Source organism: Eschrichtius robustus, chromosome 13 (genome assembly GCF_028021215.1).
Source record: "Eschrichtius robustus isolate mEscRob2 chromosome 13, mEscRob2.pri, whole genome shotgun sequence".
Classification (NCBI taxonomy): domain Eukaryota; kingdom Metazoa; phylum Chordata; class Mammalia; order Artiodactyla; family Eschrichtiidae; genus Eschrichtius; species Eschrichtius robustus.
Genome location: NC_090836.1, coordinates 10,380,641 through 10,397,954, shown reverse-complemented (window position 1 = coordinate 10,397,954; position 17,314 = coordinate 10,380,641). Strand labels below are relative to the sequence as shown.

The window sequence follows — 17,314 nt, the reverse complement described above, 5'->3', positions numbered from 1 at the left end:
TTCACAGGGTATTCTAGCCGGAGAGGTAAGAGGTTACCACACACACACACACACACACACACACACACAGACACACACAGACACACACACGGAAAGGGAATTCACAATTACCAGGTCAATGGTAAATTCTTACTGCCATGTGATGGCTGTGTGTGTGTGTGTGTGTGTGTGTGTATTTTTTGGCTGCGTGGCTTGTGGGATCTTATTTCCCTGACCGGCGATCGAACCTGCGCTCCCTGAAGTGGAAGCACGGAGCCCTGACCACTGAACTGCCAGGGAATTCCCATGGCTGTACCTTTTATAGAAGTTCTAAGTTGGCAAGATCATATTTAAATACACTGGTCAGGGAAGAATTTTCTTTTTTTTTTAATACAGCGGAATTTTAAAAAATGCAACAGAATAGAATTGAAACTAGAGGGACTTCCCTGGTTGTTGCCAGAGGCTGGAGATGAGAAAGCCCAGGTGCGGTGGGAAAACAGTAAGAAGATGAATGGGCCTGGGACATGGTGGTGGGTAGAATAGCGACAGTGAGGGTGGACAGTAGAGTGGGATCCGATGATGAAGGGCTTGAGTGTCCGATCAGGAGTTTTGGATTGTATTCTGTGGGTATTTGGGAGCAGAGGATACATCAACACTTTATCTTAGGAGCTTAATCTGGCAGCAGAGTGGAAACAAGTTGGGAAAAGGACGGACGGATCAGAGAGAGCTGTTCCTGAATTTATCTAACAGTGCAGCGTGGAGCTCATGGGCTGGGAGTGGGGGAGGCAGGGACAGACAGAGGGACGTCGCAAAGGCAAGTCCGAGTGTTGGCATACCAGGTGGCTGTTGCTGAGGTGACTGGGAGAACGGGGCAGACGCGAGCAGGGATACAGAACCAAAGAGAGCGAGATATTGGCTTGGAATTTATTTTAAAAGTATCGATAAGTCTTTCAAGTGAAAATGACCAAAAGAGGATTGAAAATGTTAGGTTGGAGTTTGGGACCTCAGGCCCCCAAATGCAACCTTGGAAATCTTTGATTTTCAGGTGAACGTGAGCAAAGGTGATCTCCTTAGTAACTTCCTCCTTCCGTGCTGGTGGAAGCAGAGGCCTTCTAGGTCCTTCCTCCGCAGGAAGCCCCAGGCTGCCGTTCGCTTGACTGTGGCTTCACGTCTTAAAGTCACTGGAGGACCAGTCGGGTGGCCTCTGTGAACCTCTCTCCTGCTTATAGCGCTTGTTGCCTTTGCTCAGCCAAGGGTGGATTCTGGCCGTAATTCCTCTTGATTGGTCATTCTGGTTGTGCTGTTCAGAACAATCTTTGTTTGAAGGCATGTTTTGAGAGTCCTGCCTGGCTGTGCGTGTGTGCGCGTGTGTGTGTGCATGCCTGCGTGCATGCATGTGCTTGTGTGTGTGTGTGCATGTGTGTTGAAGAAGAGCCTCTGGGTATAGTTATGTATTGCCAATTTGAAAGATCGGTGAAAGAGTAAAAAATATAACTCGACATTTTCTGAGAACTCTTTTTTTTTTATAATATTCTTTTTTCTTTTCTTTTTTTTTTTTTAAACCCCACATTTGTTTATTTATTTATTTTTGGCTGTGTTGGGTCTTTGTTTCTGTGCGAGGGCTTTCTCTAGTTGCGGCGAGCGGGGGCCACTCTTCATCGCGGTGCGCGGGCCTCTCACTATCGTGACCTCTCTTGTTGCGGAGCACAGGCTCCAGACGTGCAGGCTCAGTAGTTGTGGCTCACGGGCCTAGTTGCTCCGCGGCATGTGAGATCTTCCCAGACCAGGGCTTGAACCCGTGTCCCCTGCTTTGGCAGGCAGATTCTCAACCACTGCGCCACCAGGGAAGCCCTGAGAACTCTTTACTAAACAACACTTCTGGATTTTGCCAGTGGAATTGATCTAGATAACATTATCTTGAGGAATGTAAGATTTAGACATTATGAGTCACGAGAACTCTTATAAGTTGCATTATTTTAGTATTTAGTGCTTTTTTTTACACTAGTATTTTGAAAATTTTTAATTCGTTTATTGTGTGTTTGATAACTGTGTTAATCCAAAAATTAGCTAGAGGGCTTCCCTGGTGGCGCAGTGGTTAAGAATCCGCCTGCCAATGCAGGGGACACGGGTTCGAGCCCTGGTCCGGGAAGACTCCACATGCCGCGGAGCAGCTGAGCCCGTGCGCCACAACGAAGAATAGCTGCTGCTCGCCGCAACTAGAGAAAGGCCTGCGTGCAGCAATGAAGACCCAACGCAGCCAAAATTAATTAATTAATTAATTAATTTTTAAAAACGAGAGAGATGGGATTGTTTTGTTTAAAAAAAAAAATTTAGCTAGAATGTCCCATTCCCCAGCTGTGCCAGGTGATAGGTTGTTTCATACAGAGTGAGCTTCTTTGGGGGTGCTATTTATGGGGCAAGTTTTATGTGATGGAGGCTACTTCTCAGGTTTCCTGGAGGATCTCCGCAGAAACGCATGTCTGTTCACCATCCTCTCACGTGGATGGAGGAGGTGGAATAAGAGTTTAAAATGAACGCTCCACATCATTTGGGGTTTTTCTCTTCTGTGCTGCTCTGCGGAGAGTTGACTAGATAAGACATAATCGCTGCTGAGGAAAGCGTGCCGTGCTCTCTACCCTCCTGGAAGTGATCGATCAAGCCTGTGTGGTTGGGCTTACCCAGACCAACCTGTGTACGTTGGAAAAGTACAGTTACATATTTTTGTTTGCTTTCTTTGGAGGTACAAAATTATGTTGCCTTTCCTTTTCATTTTATGTCAGTGGTTTCAACTTTCCATGTATACAGTCCACTGACCCTGGGAGAACTGTGACCATGCCTGTGTGTCTTTAAATGGTTAGAGGATAAAGTTGCCTGAATCAGTCACTTCAGACTAAAGTGCAAAATAGTTATTCATGAGAGCAATTAAAATACTTACAAAATACACATTTCAACATTTCATTGTTTAATATTAGGGTTGTCTCCTTTGTGTAATAGCAAAGCCCAGATTTTATTTTCAGTATGGAGAGAACGGTTCTCTACAGGTGCAGGAACACTCCACTTAAATCCTTCACATACATTCTAGAATAAGTAAATGAATGGGTCGTATTTATGTCACAAAAAGGGGGTCTTTGTTTTACAAAAGGGTTAAACTGCATGAGAACTATATTTAAAAGCTGAAACTATATAAACTGAAAATGATGTAATGTACAGAAATTAAATTTGCACACAACTTTAGAAAAATATCTTTCATAAAGTAGAGCTTTGTGTAAATAGATTTCTGTACATAGCCATGGAACTCATCCGCAGTATGGGAAGGGGCTGCCTTTAATCCCCCTTCCCAGCTTAGGCAGCTCTGTCAGCTGGTAAAGCTCTTATGACTTGCTCCCCATTTGAACTGAAGCGTAAGTGAGCAGCCCTCTGTTTCTCCCTGCAAGGAACTGTCTTCAAAGTCATGGAATTGACATTTATCTCTGGTTTGACTAAAAGGATACGGATACATGTTGAGAATTTGTGTCTTAGAATTAACATTGCTAATCTGTAGTAAAGTGCTACTTTTGTAAATATTCTTTTATTTTAAGAAACAACTCTGTGATTTATAACTGCAAGGGTCAGAGGGAAGAGAAAACCGACCAGTTAGAATTGTTTAGTGGCATCGTTTTATGTATTTTATTTTACATGGCAGACTTTTTTTTTCCTCTGAAAATGGAATGGTGGTTGACATTGGCTTTTATAGAAAATTATATTTATGGTTTGAATTGTGAAGGAGGTACTCTTAAGAGAAGAAGCGTTTCTTGGCTGAATGAGAAGAAAGTGATATACAAATTATGAATGCCTTTAAGCTGTACCAAGTGTTTTCTCCGTCCAAAGTAATATGTATGTTTTTATTGATAAACATACATTCTACAGGTAAATTTGTGGAAGACTAACAGAAATGTGGATTTTTAACATTGCAGTTTGTCTGCCTGTTCATCCAAGTCTGTAGAGGCCAGTGGTGTCCGTATGTCTATCCGCTGGTCTCCCCACCCCCGTTTCTCTACAGGCCAGGGTGTCTGCAAATGTGTCTTCCTTCCTCTTAAAACAAACACTCCTAGCACAAGGGGCCAAAGCCGGTACAGCGTTCTGAGATTCAGGGAAGCACACGTGCGTTGTTCGACTTTCTATTTTCTCCATTCCTAGATGATAAGCAGCATAAAATCTAGGGACAGGAGAAACTTGGCAAGATTGGGCGGTGAGTCAGATACTTGAACAACTTTAAAAAATATTTTTAAACTTTTTCAAGAAGCGTGTTAGTTTCTCAGTGCTGCTTTCACAGTAAACAAGTGGAGATCATGAACTGATGTTGCGTCTTCTTGTCATAATAGACTCTAACTTAGGGTCTGGGGACAGCAGAGTTGGGACAAGGGCAGAGATGACTCTTGATTCTGTGTCTGTCAGCCGTTTGTAACAGAAAGTTTACGTAGATGAATTGTACTTTTCTTCTTGTAAGAGGAAGAGGGACATTTCAGACATATTTCAAAACTGAGTTGCTGTTGAGGCTACAGATAGTTTCTCGAGGGTTCGGGTAAGTCAGGCAGTGTCTCATCTGTTGTTAATTAATGAAATGAAACTGGGGTCACTGGAGTCCAACGATGAATGAAAGGTCAGCGAGTGGAAAAAACTGTCAATAAAGGAGGATGTCAGCAGAGTGGAACATTGTCAGAGATAAAGATCAGGGAAAATGTACTCTTTGGCTGAGGTAGTGTTTTGTGGAAGTTACCAGGAGTCCTGGTTTGGGACATTTCAAGCCAGACTGAGCACTAAATGAATGCTCTGATTTCGCAAAATCTGTTAAATGTTTTAAGGCTGTTTGGATTTGTGCTGCTAGAGATTAGTTGAAAAAATTTGTAAGGAAAAAAAAAGGTTTCTGTTTGTTTTATAATGTGTTATTGCTGTTTTGTTTGGCTTTGGGGTTTTGTTTTGAGGCTGAATAGTGGCTGCTTTCTCTCGTTTTGTTTTTTTTTTTTTTCTGTTTCCTTAGAATTTTCTAGAGCCACACTCACATTTTACTTGTTAGGACCACCAAAGTTAGAAGTGATTTAGGATAAAATGCATGATAGAGCTGCACTTCAAACAGCCCAGGCTGGCCGGCCTTCAGTTTACGATTGTTGGAGAATCTGTCCCCTCTGAACGTAGTTCAGTGGAAGACGGGCTGCAAGTCACCGAGACGCAGCAACAGTCTTACCACCGATTCACAAACTGTGATCGTAAGCCAGCCATGACTGTGTCTTTTGTATCCCCCGCTAGTTCTTCCTCAGCTTTGTTACTGGTCTCATGTGACGCACACTTACAGAGTTCTTGTTTCTCTGGTCAGGTCAGATCTCCTTCCCTTTTCTCTCCCTCATCGAAGTTTTTGAACCATGTGGCTTGGGGGAAGCAAGGCTCTTCCGTCAGTTTGGGAGAGGCCCATGGCCATCTTCAGCCTGGTGAAATGAGGCTAAAATGAGGGCAGGACCCCAGAGATGTCAGCAGGCTGTCCCCACATCCTAGAGAGCGTTGCAGTTAATTCCGTGGTATTTAGAAACACGGTTTAGCAGAGTGAGTGAGAGTACAATCTCGAGCCGGGCTCACGTCCAGCTCTGTTGGTTATCACTCTGTGTCTTTCTGAACCTCTCTTTCCTTATCTGTAAAATGGGAGTAGTCAAAGCACCTACCTCATGGGGCAGTTGTAACGATTGAAGAAATCCTTGTAAAGTGCTTAGAGCAATGCTTGTCACATAGTAAATGTTCAGTAACTCTGGGAGTCCTTATATTATTTATAAATATGATGACTTATAAGTTTCAAATGGAATTCAAGTGGAGTTTCCTTGGATTGTCTGGTTTCTCTGTTCTCTGAGAACATTTACTGGACTCTCGTTTTGTTGGATTTAAATGAGAGATCATCCCATCAACTGTTTTGGAGCCAGAATAGGAAAAAATATGAAAACAGTTCTTTAGAGAAACACCAGAACAACAAAAGTTAATGGAAGTTAAAATTTAAATTATAATCAAAATAGTGGCCGTCAGTTATCGTGTTGGGTAGGTGTAAGATAGGCAAATAATGTATAGACTCTTTAACATTTATTATTACAAGAACTGCTTTGAGGGAAAAACTCACCTTAAATAACTGCATTATGCAATTAAGAGACTGAAAAGGAGAAAACATTAATGAAATAAAATTATAAATCCTAAACAGTGACAGGCATATACGTATGCCAGTATTAACTGACCCCTTTTTTGAGATTGCCGTGGCTTATACTTTAGGTGTAGGGATTCTAGTTTACTTCATTTCAGTAGATGCAACAGCCCTAGCACAGCATTTCCTTGAGTGTGAGTTCTACCAGCTAAGATTTTAAGAGATTTTAGAGGGGAAAATGGGACGGGAAATTCCATGGTCAAATAAGTTTGGGACCCTTAAATTAAATGAAAGTAAACTAGTTTCCTTAGAGATTTTTTTTCAGAGCTTTTAATATGCTTCTAATATGTGTGCTGTGAGTCTCCCAGGGAGACGTGATATGCAGTGTTTCTCTTACTTTTTGGACCAATATCCCGTCTGTCAGCTTCCTGCAGGATGCCAGCGCCCTGGAGCAGACTCTGGGAAATGCAGCCTTAGAAGCGTTACTGTTTTCGCTTTGTCTCAGGTGTATCCTACCGAGGTGTAGCTGCAGATCAGGGGTGGAGGAGGAGGGCCCACAGACGAAGCTGGGAGCTCGATGTCGGATCACTGTACCATGGAGGGCTCACTCTGTGCAGGCACAAAGCACTCACGCATTTTAGCTAATTCAGTCCTCTGACAGCTCTGTGAGGGGGGTGTGATCATTATTCCCGTTTTACGGACAGGAAACTGATAGCCGGAGGGTGTAAGTCACTTGTCCACACCTGACAGCTAGAACGTGGGGAAGCCAGGACACAGACTCAGGTACAGGGGCCTGTGCTTGTCCTCCCTCTGCTGTACGGTCGCAGGGCTCACGTGTGTGTGGTTTGTATGCCGTCTGTGTGTGCACGGGGCAGGCTGGTGGTGGTGAGAGAACAGCAGGAAAGTGTGAGGTGACAGTGAGTTTTGTGTGGCTGGAGAGCGCGTTTGGAAAGGGCAAGAAATGGAACCTTAACGCTGAACAGGTACAGGTCCTGAGGGCCTCGTCGGTCCCGCAAAGGAAGGTGGGGTTTCTGTAATGGAACCCCCTGCTCTTTCTATCAGGTTACCTTAAGAACTTTAATAAGCAAACTGCTTAAGAGTAAAAACAGTGCGGACACTTGGGTTGGAGGCTTAGGGGTGCACACCTACGTTTTGCAGGTGACGTGGTGATTGTCACCGACTTGCTGCGGTCCCAGCTCGCTGCACCGTGCGCCCCATGCTGAGCACGGACAGTGGACGCAGAGGATCATGCTTGCGCTGAACATAATACAGGGGATAAAAAAGGGTGACACCTCCCCCGTCAACTCCCTGCACTTCTGCAGTTTTTGAGGGCATATTTTATATGTTTCTGGAAGCGCAGGAAAGGCTAATGGAATGTAGCTCAAGGAGATGGAGATAAATATTTAATGAGGTTTTAGGGTCCTTTTTAAGATTTTATTTTATTTTTTATTGGAGTATAGTTACTTTACAATGTTGTGTTAGTTTCTTGCCTTATAGCAAAGTGAATCAGTCATGTGTATACGTATTCCACTCTTTTTTGGATTTCCTTCCCATTTAGGTCACCACAGAGCAGTGAGTAGGGTTCCCTGTGCTATACAGTAGGTTCTCGTTGGTTACCTATTTTGTACATAGTAGTGTGTATGTGTCAGTGCCAGCTAGGGTCCTTTTTAAGGCTTGATTAAAGAGGTAAAAATGAGGCTGCTCTGTCTTCTTAACAAGTTAATTGTTTTTTAATTTAATAGTATTAAAAATATACACATATTCCCTATAATCCAGATGTCTTTGGTTCCGAGTTTAGATGTAGTGACTAGTGAGGGTCTGGAGAGTGAGGGATTTATCTGAAAATGTATCAGAATGTATTCAGTTCTTGGGTTTGGATTTGGATAGCGAGGAGTATTTAGATTGGAAAACCCAGAGAAGACCTTGTTCATCTTTTCTTTTCTGAAAGGAGGAGAGAGTGTCTCCTTAGCCAATAGATTTCTCTTCATTAACAGGTAGTGAGATTGTGACCTGATGAAGATCACAGAGTAGGTCATTATATGGACGGGACTAGAAAACACTGAATTCCTCTGAGTCCAGAAATCTTGCCACAAGGCATCCATGTAACCTGAGCAGTTAGGGTCTGTCGGCCCTTGTTCACAGTGCTCAGCCAATGAACAGGAGACCCCGGAATCGGGGGTAATTATGCGACCCTCGATATAGAGAATATTTGTAAGAGTGAGGGGAGTATGTGGTATCTTTGAAATACAAAACTTATACACTAGGAAGATTTAAAGTTCGTTCTAGAAGGAACTTTTAACTCTGTCAATTTTATTTTGAAGAAGTCACATCTGGCCTCAGTTCATGTGTTTTTGTATCCCCATCTTGCATCTGTCTTGGCTTGGTTATCTGCTACTTTCAGTCCTCTGTAAGTCGCACGACATAGGACAGGGAGCAGGGAGAAGACGTAGGATGCGCGAAGGTGAAGGGAGTGAGAGCAAGGGGGGCGTCATGTAAGTGCCTTCAGGGCCTGGGGTCCCTTTCGTGGGCTTGCAGAGCCGGGGCTGGTGCTGGATTGTACCCCAGGCCGAGCTGCTGTGGACGGGGGTCCACTTGCATCTGTGGGGTCTGATTGCTCTTTCCACACAGCTGCATTGAGTAGTTAGCAAAAGGCTGGTTTGCATCTCTGTGCACGGCGTAACTGTACCCTGTCTGTCCTTAGGTGGGTTTGCCGAGTTCTCCCGCTGTTTCCCTGGCCTCTGTGAAGGAAAGTCCACCCTAGTCCCCACCTGCATTTCTCAGCCTTGCTTACCTGTTGCCAACATTGGGCCAACCCGAATTCTGCCCAATCTCTATCTTGGCTGCCAGCGAGATGTCCTCAACAAGGTGGGTGCTTTGAAAATATCCTTCATTGCAGGGTTTCTTGACAGCAGCTGGAGAAGCACTGGGTTGCCGGTGGGCTGTCCTTTCAGACACACGCACCCCGTGTTCTCAGTGCAGCTCCCCTGCGAGCAGCCCAGCAGCCGTACCATCCTCCCCAGTGCCATCTGCTGTGACGTTCTGATCGCCGTAGGAAGGCTAAGCTGTTGTCAAGTGTGCTGTTCTTACAGGTCCAAGAGACCTGCGGTTGGGCACACCCAGGAAGACTAATGCCGCCTAGATTATTTCACATATAGAAATGTATGTATTTACTGCAGCAACTAGAAAGGGACTCAGGTTGGCTTGGATTGAGGAAGATCTCATGATGACTCCTGGCTAGAGGGGCAGGGAGGGGGGTATAAAAGGATGGTGAGGGCCAGCGCTAAGAAGATGCGCTGCAGGCGCCCCGCCTGAGGCCCCTCGGAGCAGTTTGGTTGAGAAAGAAGAGGGAGGACCATAAACCCTGGATGAAAAGGATGTGAGCCATTCTGAACAAGGTGTACCCAACAGAGGAGCCGTATTGATTGATTGAGGCCATTATGTATAACGGTACACACATAACAGCAGTAGAACTAATATCCGTCTGTCTCCACAGCTTATATGCTCTTAACCAGTGGTGCTAGAAAGCAGTGCTCTAACTGCCTGGAAAGTGATTTGTCTCTAAAACCTCTTATTTACATCACCTCTAATTGAAAAAGCAATCAAAGATCTTAATTCAACTGCTGGTGATTTACAAGTGCTGCTTTTGGGCATTTCTGCTTGAGTAGCTGAAAGAATTGGGCTGACCGTAAAATAAGCTTCCAGGTGGGCTTGCTTTATTTTAGCACATGGAAAGAAAAAACACCCTCTCTTTGGGCAGCAAGGAGGCATTCTTTTTGCTCTTTTTTTCTTTTTTGTTCTCAAAACTCCTACCTCTTCAAAATTTTGCCTGGACATTTTTGCTAACATGTCTGCTCTTTCTGTGAGGTATTTGAAATTTGATAGCTTACGCTTGCACTGAGCCTTTCTGGTGGGGTCACGATGTCTTTGAGCACGTGATTTTTATTAGTTCTCTTTGAGAGATAAGCAAACTATGTCACAGAAAGCAAAATTAATTTCCTAAAGTCACATGCATCCCTGGGGCAAACCTGGAGATGCTTTATTTAATCCTTAGATCAGCAAATAAAACAAAATGAAATAAAATTCCTAGTTAAGGATCCTGTTCAGAATTACCCCCGGTAAAACTTAACCAGTCAGCTGGCAGGTGATTTTTTTTTTTAACATCTTTATTGGAGTATAATTGCTTTACAATGGTGTGTTAGTTTCTGCTTTATAACAAAGTGAATCAGTTATACATATACATATGTTCCCATATGTCTTCCCTCTTGCTTCTCCCTCCCTCCCGCCCTCCCTATCCCACCCCTCTAGTTGGTCACAAAGCACAGAGCTGATCTCCCTGTGCTATGTGGTTGCTTCCCACTAGCTATCTATTTTATGTTTGGTAGTGTATATATGTCCATGCCACTCTCTCTCTTTGTCACATCTTACCCTTCCCCCTCACCATATCCTCAAGTCCATTCTCTAGTAGGTCTGTGTCTTTATTCCCGTCTTGCCACTAGGTTCTTCATGACCTTTTTTTTTTTTTTCCTTAGATTCCATATATATGTGTTAGCATACAGTATTTGTTTTTCTCTTTCTGACTTACTTCACTCTGTATGACAGACTCTAACTCCATCCACCTCACTACAAATAACTCCATTTTGTTTCTTTTTATGGCTGGGTAATATTCCATTGTATATATGTGCCACATCTTCTTTATCCATTCATCTGTTGATGGACACTTAGGTTGCTTCCATGTCCTGGCTATTGTAAATAGTGCTGCAGTGAACGTTGTGGTACATGACTCTTTTTGAATTATGGTTTTCTCAGGGTATATGCCCAGTAGTGGGATTGCTGGGTCGTATGGTATGGCAGGTGATTTTACAAGTAGTTGTGTTACAGGTCCTTGTTGTTACTTCTGACATTCAGTGCAGTGGTACCTTGATTTTGCTGCATACCTTTTCCAGGTTTAACAGATGTGTCAGTTAACAGCTGAGTGAGGCCTGCAGGGTGAGAGCAGTTAAACCAGAACCTGAAGTTGAGGTGCGCCGGGGGCTGGTTGCTTTCTGTTTTTAATTGGCTTCTACATGTCTGTATGCTAAACAGGATAGGCACATAGATGCCTTGAAAGGAAGTGGTTGTAAGGGGAGAATGGGTTTATGCAAGCTCAGGGGGAAACAGCTTGAGCAAGGAGTCATTCGGGAAGACTGTGAGAAAGCTGCTGTAGAAGCTACCGACATGCAGACTAGGGAGTGGTGAGAAGAGTGCTTTCAAAGTGGTGAGCAGAGATTTCTGTGTATGTCACCTCTGGATTCACTGTTGAGAAGAGCCCTAGTGCTGGGGGGGATCTTACAGATCACTTAGCCCGCCTCCTTCATTCAATAATGAGGAAATCGTAATTCCAGAAATGTTAAGTAAATTCCGCAACGTCACCCCGCTGATGGGGTTTAGAACTGGATGTGCCTCTCCTTCGAAAAGAGCATAAACTCCTCTTCCTGCTCCACTCTCTGGTTTAAACTTTCCAGGAGAAATAATGGGCTCTCTTCTTCTGGAAGATCTCCAGAGATGAAGATTTTATCATCTCCCCTAATAGTACATTCCTTTTTAGTCAAACTTAGAAGTTTCTAAGAACAGCCACCACAAGACCACTAATTTTATTAGTCATCTTCCTATTTATTTATTTTTAATAAAGTGCCACTGAAACATGTTAAAAGCATGTCACTGAAATTTTCTGAGGGGGATAATAGTGCTTATCATTTAAAATGCTAGGCTCTTTATGTTACTGCATCTAACCCTCATAATAGGATTTGGAGGTAGGCTGGCTCTGAGTTATGTCACTTACTTACCCAAGATTTTGTGGCTAGAAAGTCATTGACCTCAAAGCTAGTGAGTGATAGAGACATCCTCAAACCCAAACTACTCTGGCTCTAAGTCCTGTGTTTGTAGAATACCAGAAATCCTCATCCTCTGGAAATTGAAATCTCTATAACAGACTGTTATGAAGGACTGACAAATCTTAACAGTCTATTGAATCACAGCTGAGATTTGTTTCCTCCTGCTTTTTCTACAGCATATTCTGTACCAGCACCATCCCACAGAAGTATAATGCAAGCCACGTATATAATCTAGAATGTTCTGGTAGCCTTATTTAAAAAGTTAAAAAAAAAAACCCAAGTGAAATTAATTTTAATAACATTCATCACCATATGTCTAGAATATTATCATTTCAACATGCAATCAATATAAAAAATTATTGGCACTTTACAGTTTTTGGTACTAGGTCTTTGAAATCTGGTGTGTATCTTATGGTCTCTGCACCTCTCACTGTGGACGTGCCACATGTGCCTGTGCTTCCACAAATCAGATGGTGCAGGTCAATACTCTCAGCATGTGATTGTTTTTACTTAGGTCTCAAAGACATAGCTCTTCTGGAAAAGACTGTAAGAAGGCACTGGTAGCAAAAAGAACGCTCTTCCTTTCCCCTCACATCTGTACTTTGTTTCCCACAATCTGTCCTCCTCTGGTCTTTGTACTGGAGTTGTACGGCTGTTACACTAAAGCAGTTTGCTGGTGCCCAGTTCACATCTGACTGAGTGCGACTTGAACCAGAATCTCTAGTTACAATGGGAAAGACAAAAGTTCCTGCTGTTTTTTTCTCCTTTACCAGTTAAAATTTCGAATGGACTTTTGTTTCCCACTTACACACGGGTTGTATGATGGAATTCCCTACTGCGAGTAGTTCCTGAGCCAGGACCTCTTCGGCTTCTTCACTAAAGCTGCTGTGCCCCCTCTTTCCCCATTTTAAACAGGGTGCAGTCAGCTTTTTGGGGGTAGCTTCTTATTTCAGTCTTTTAACATGCACAGTTGGCTTTCCTGGGCTGCCTTGCTGTTCTGCCCATCACCAGGACTACTGCCACTTTCTCTGGTGTTCTCGTGTGAGAGTTAGGCTGTAGCCCGGACACCGTATAGCCAAATACTGCTTTCAGGCTTCTCTGTGATCTAGGAAGACAAAGGCTCATGTCGTCAAAATGATCAGTAAAAGTACTTATTCAGGGTCCACTGTGTGTAGAACGCCATACAGAGTGCAGGTTGGTTAGACAAGACCTGTTCCTGAGACGGTAATTCGCAAACAAGGTGACTCGGCAGGAGCGAGAGCCGGCTCTGGACGGGGAGGATTCGCTTCCCAGGTCTTCGCCTCGCCAGCCAGAGCAGTTGAGCCACGTGACCGAATCTGCTTCTTCACCTGCAAACTGAAATGATTCCTGCCTCCTAGTGTTCTCGTGAGGCTCCAGTGACGTGGCCTTATGCCAGGCACCAAGAGCAGTTCCTGGTTTATAGGGACACTGTTATTGTCACCACCGGGTAGGGTATACAAGGGTCTAGGGTGAGTGGTGGGTACACTGGGTGTGGCTGGCGGAGGAAGGCTGGCTGGAGGAAGTAGGTCAATTCTGAAGGCAAAGGGAGTGGCAAATGCAAACTCACTCATTAAATTGACTTCAGAAAGAAAAATTACAACTCCTTTAGCTAGATTTGCAGTGCCTGTGTGATTTAATGGGACCTCTGTCCTCAGCCTAAATGAACATGGGCAACTTGACCAAACAGAGCAGTTGTATTAAGGCTGTATATTAAGCTGTATTCCATATATTACTCCACAGTCTGTATCAACATAGCATAGAGCCCATATTTAGAAATTGGTCCAACTACAGGGCAAAGTTCATTTCATGGTTTAGGAGAAGGAAACTTAAAGGGAAAAAAAAAGTGAATGCAAATCATAGCAGTAAAATTAAGGTTTATTTTTTGACTCACAAAAATTATTTTTGAACACTTTCTTAATTGTGTTTTGAAACTAGAATCTATTTTTAAATTTCTTAGGGGGTAATCTTTTCTACTTTACAACTGAACCCTTTTTTATACCCAGCCTGCTACATTCACTGTAATTTCCCTACTTGAGGCCAATTAGGAGAGAGGACAGTTTGAATTAGTGAAAGATATACATTACAGGCTGGGGGGGGTGGGCAGCAACTTTACTGAGATATAATTTGTATACCATATGATTTATAAGATATTTTTAATTGAGATATAATTGACATATAACATTATATTAGTTTCAAGTATATTAGTTTCAAGTAACATTATATCCAAGATTCAATATTTGTATATATTGCTAAATGATCACGATAAATCTAGTTAACATCTACCACCATACATAGCTACTCCTTTTCTTTCTTATGATGAGAACTTTTAAGATTTCTCTCTTAGCCACTTTCAAATATACAATACACTATTATTATCTATAGTCGGCATGCTGTACATTACATCTCCATGACTTGCTTGTTTTATGACTGGAAGTTTGTACCTTTTGACCACCTTTACCCCTCCCCTCCACCACCTCTGGCAGCCACCAATCTGTTCTCTGTATCTATGAATTCAGTTTCTGTTTGTTTTTTAGATTCCACATGTAAGTGAGATCATACAGTATTTGTCCTTCTCTGTCTGACTTAGTTCACTTAGCATAATGCCTTCAAGTTTCATCCATGCTGCCACAAATGGCAAGATTTCCTTCTTTTCTAAGGCTGAATAATATTCCATTGTATACATAATACCATGTCGTCTTTATCCATTCATCTATCCGTGGGCACTTAGGTTGTTTCCATGTCTCGACTTTTGTAAATAGTGCTGCAGTGAACAAGGGGGTGCATGTGTCTTTTGGAGACAGTGTTTTTGTTTCCTTCGGATAAATACCCAGAAGTGGAATTGATGGATCAGATGGCAGCTCTATTTTTAATTTTTTGAGGAACCGCCACTCTGTTTTCCATAGTGGCTGCACCAGTTTACATTCCCACAAACTATTATTTTAAAAATAAGGTAAAGTAAGGGAACTAACATTTATTGAAACTCGTATATCATGCGCCACTTTATCCTCATAACAGCTTTACAAAATAGAGATCACTAGCCCTGTTTTACAGGTAAGGAAACTAAAGCTGAGGGAGGTCAGGTAGCCCCTCCAAGGTCGTTTGGGTAGTGAGCAGTCACGTGCTGAGCCGGGCTCCCAGTTTTCTGGGACTGGTGCCCGTGTGCTTGTCCTGCACACTGAGTTCACCCACAGTAACAGGAGGAAGGAGGGTTTAGAGGCACGTGTGCTGGCAGAAGGGAAAGTGGTGGTAGAAGTTTATCAAAACTTCCTTCTGATTGTTTCTGTTTTCTCAGTGTAGATCATCCATGAGCAGAGAGAGAGGGTGAGGGAGGACATATGGAGAGTTTGAAAAGAACGGGGAAGGGCTGGAATGGCATCCAGGCTAGAGGCCAGGTGAAGACCAGGGGCACAGAGTGCCCGCTGAGGAGCGTGACCGGAAGGGGGCCCGGCAGCAGCGTTGCTTAGTGTTCTTCTCGGGCCGCGTTCAGATGCCTGCGTGCAGGTGCAGACTCGGCGGCGAGCCAGGTTCATCCAGGGCTGTGATCTTGCCAAGTGAGTGTGAAGAGGTGACGGAGGGACACAGTAATTGAGGGTGAAAGCGAGGGAGGGATTCCAGGTGACCCTCGGACAGTGCGGGGGTTAATCCTCGTATCGTTTATGGTCGGCCCTCCCCATCCGCAGGGCCTCTGCAACCTCAGATTCAACCAGCTGTGGATCCTGTAATACTGTAGTGTTTACTGTTGAAAAGCATCCATGTATAAGTGGACCCACACAGTTTAAACCTGAGTTGTTCAAGGGTCGACTCTGTAATGACTGGCCACAGAATTTAAGTTGGGCCAGGAAGGAAGGACAGACGTCATGAGGATGAAGGACGGAGAGAAGGCTGAATGAGGTCCTGGGGGGATTGAGGGGCGCCAGGAGTGGTGGTGGAAGACAGTAAGCTGGAAGGAAGGACGTGGCGTCCTGCAGCGCGGTGTGTGAGGTTATGGTTACTGGTAACGGCGGAGACCAGACTGGGCCTCGGGAGGGAGTGCTCAAGGTGAGGCGCTCAGAGAACCCAGAGGCCACGGTGTCGGAAGGATATTTGAAGGCCAGAGAAGAAAGATTATGTTATCAGTAGGAAGCATGTGTTAGCCGACTGAGCACAAAGTTGAGCTAAATATTAAACAGCATGAATGCTCTCTGGAAGCCTAAGGATTACGATGTTTAATGACGGGACAGAGTAATATTGAGTTGTGTACACTTTACACAACACACTGAAACAACGCTGAATGAATTACGTAAATTCCTTAAAATGTGGTAGGAAGTCACAGACCTCCATCTCTGAGTAAAAGCAGTCATGATTCTATAAAACAAACCCTTTCTTCATACTTGTAGTTCCATCCCAGTTCTTGCTGTCAGGAACATTGATGTAAGATGCCCTCGCTGCCACTTATATGCCCGGCCGTAAACATTATCAGGAGAGAAGGGAACAGAACAGTCACGTGACAGTCACGTGACGCCTCAGCTGACTGCAGCCCCTCCACCCACCCACCCTTCTGCTCTGCCGCCCTCGGCAGGTGGACGCCTATCTCCCAGCAGCAGTGGGCTCTGGGCCGTCGCAGGGCTACTAACCCCATTTGAACAGTCTGCTCACCAGGACACAATTGTGTTTGCTCTCGGACCTGTTTAGGCCAATGTACTTGTTATTATAACAATGTACGTTAGTTAAAATATTGCATACACGGATGACATATGAATGAGGAAAGAGAGTGGTTTTTCTATGACCTAAGCGAAATGTTTTCAGAAGATTCAGGAAAGGGACTTCCCTGGTGGCGCAGTGGTTGGGACTCCGCACTCCCAGTGCAGGGGGCCGGGGTTTGATCCCTGGTCAGGGAACTAGGTCCCGCATGCATGCTGCCACAACTAAGGAGCCCGTGTGCCTCAACTGTGGAGCCGGCGAGCCACAACTAAGAAGCCCACAAGCTGCAACTAAGGAGCCCGCCTGCCGCAACTAAGACCCAGTGCAACCAAATAAATAAATAAATATTAAACAAAAAAAAAAAGATTCAGGAAAGACAGATTGCTCTACGGTTTTTTCTGTCTTACTAGGCAGGGGAAGGCAGCTGTAGAATATTTAGAGGACAGTCATAATCTAGAAGATTCTGCACTGAGTTATTGCTTTACTAGTTCTTGCTCTTTAAAGAATGGAAAGTGTAAGTGGTAGATGCATTTGGTTGTGATTTTCTTAAGAACTCCAATCAGCTAACCTATTTTAAAAAAAAACCAAGGTCCTGCATCAGAAATCAGTGAAT

At 43.9% G+C, this 17,314-nt stretch overlaps 1 protein-coding gene across 4 annotated transcripts in view; it reads left to right on the top strand.

The window, feature by feature from the left end:
- Positions 1–17,314, top strand: part of DUSP16 (dual specificity phosphatase 16) — an 84,808-nt gene that overhangs the window by 47,825 nt on the left and 19,669 nt on the right. For all 4 annotated transcript variants that reach the window (XM_068559887.1, XM_068559888.1, XM_068559890.1 and 1 more), the window contains one exon: positions 8,832–8,995. In XM_068559887.1, the coding sequence (XP_068415988.1) occupies positions 8,832–8,995 (164 nt within the window). The remainder of the gene's footprint in view (positions 1–8,831; positions 8,996–17,314) is intronic.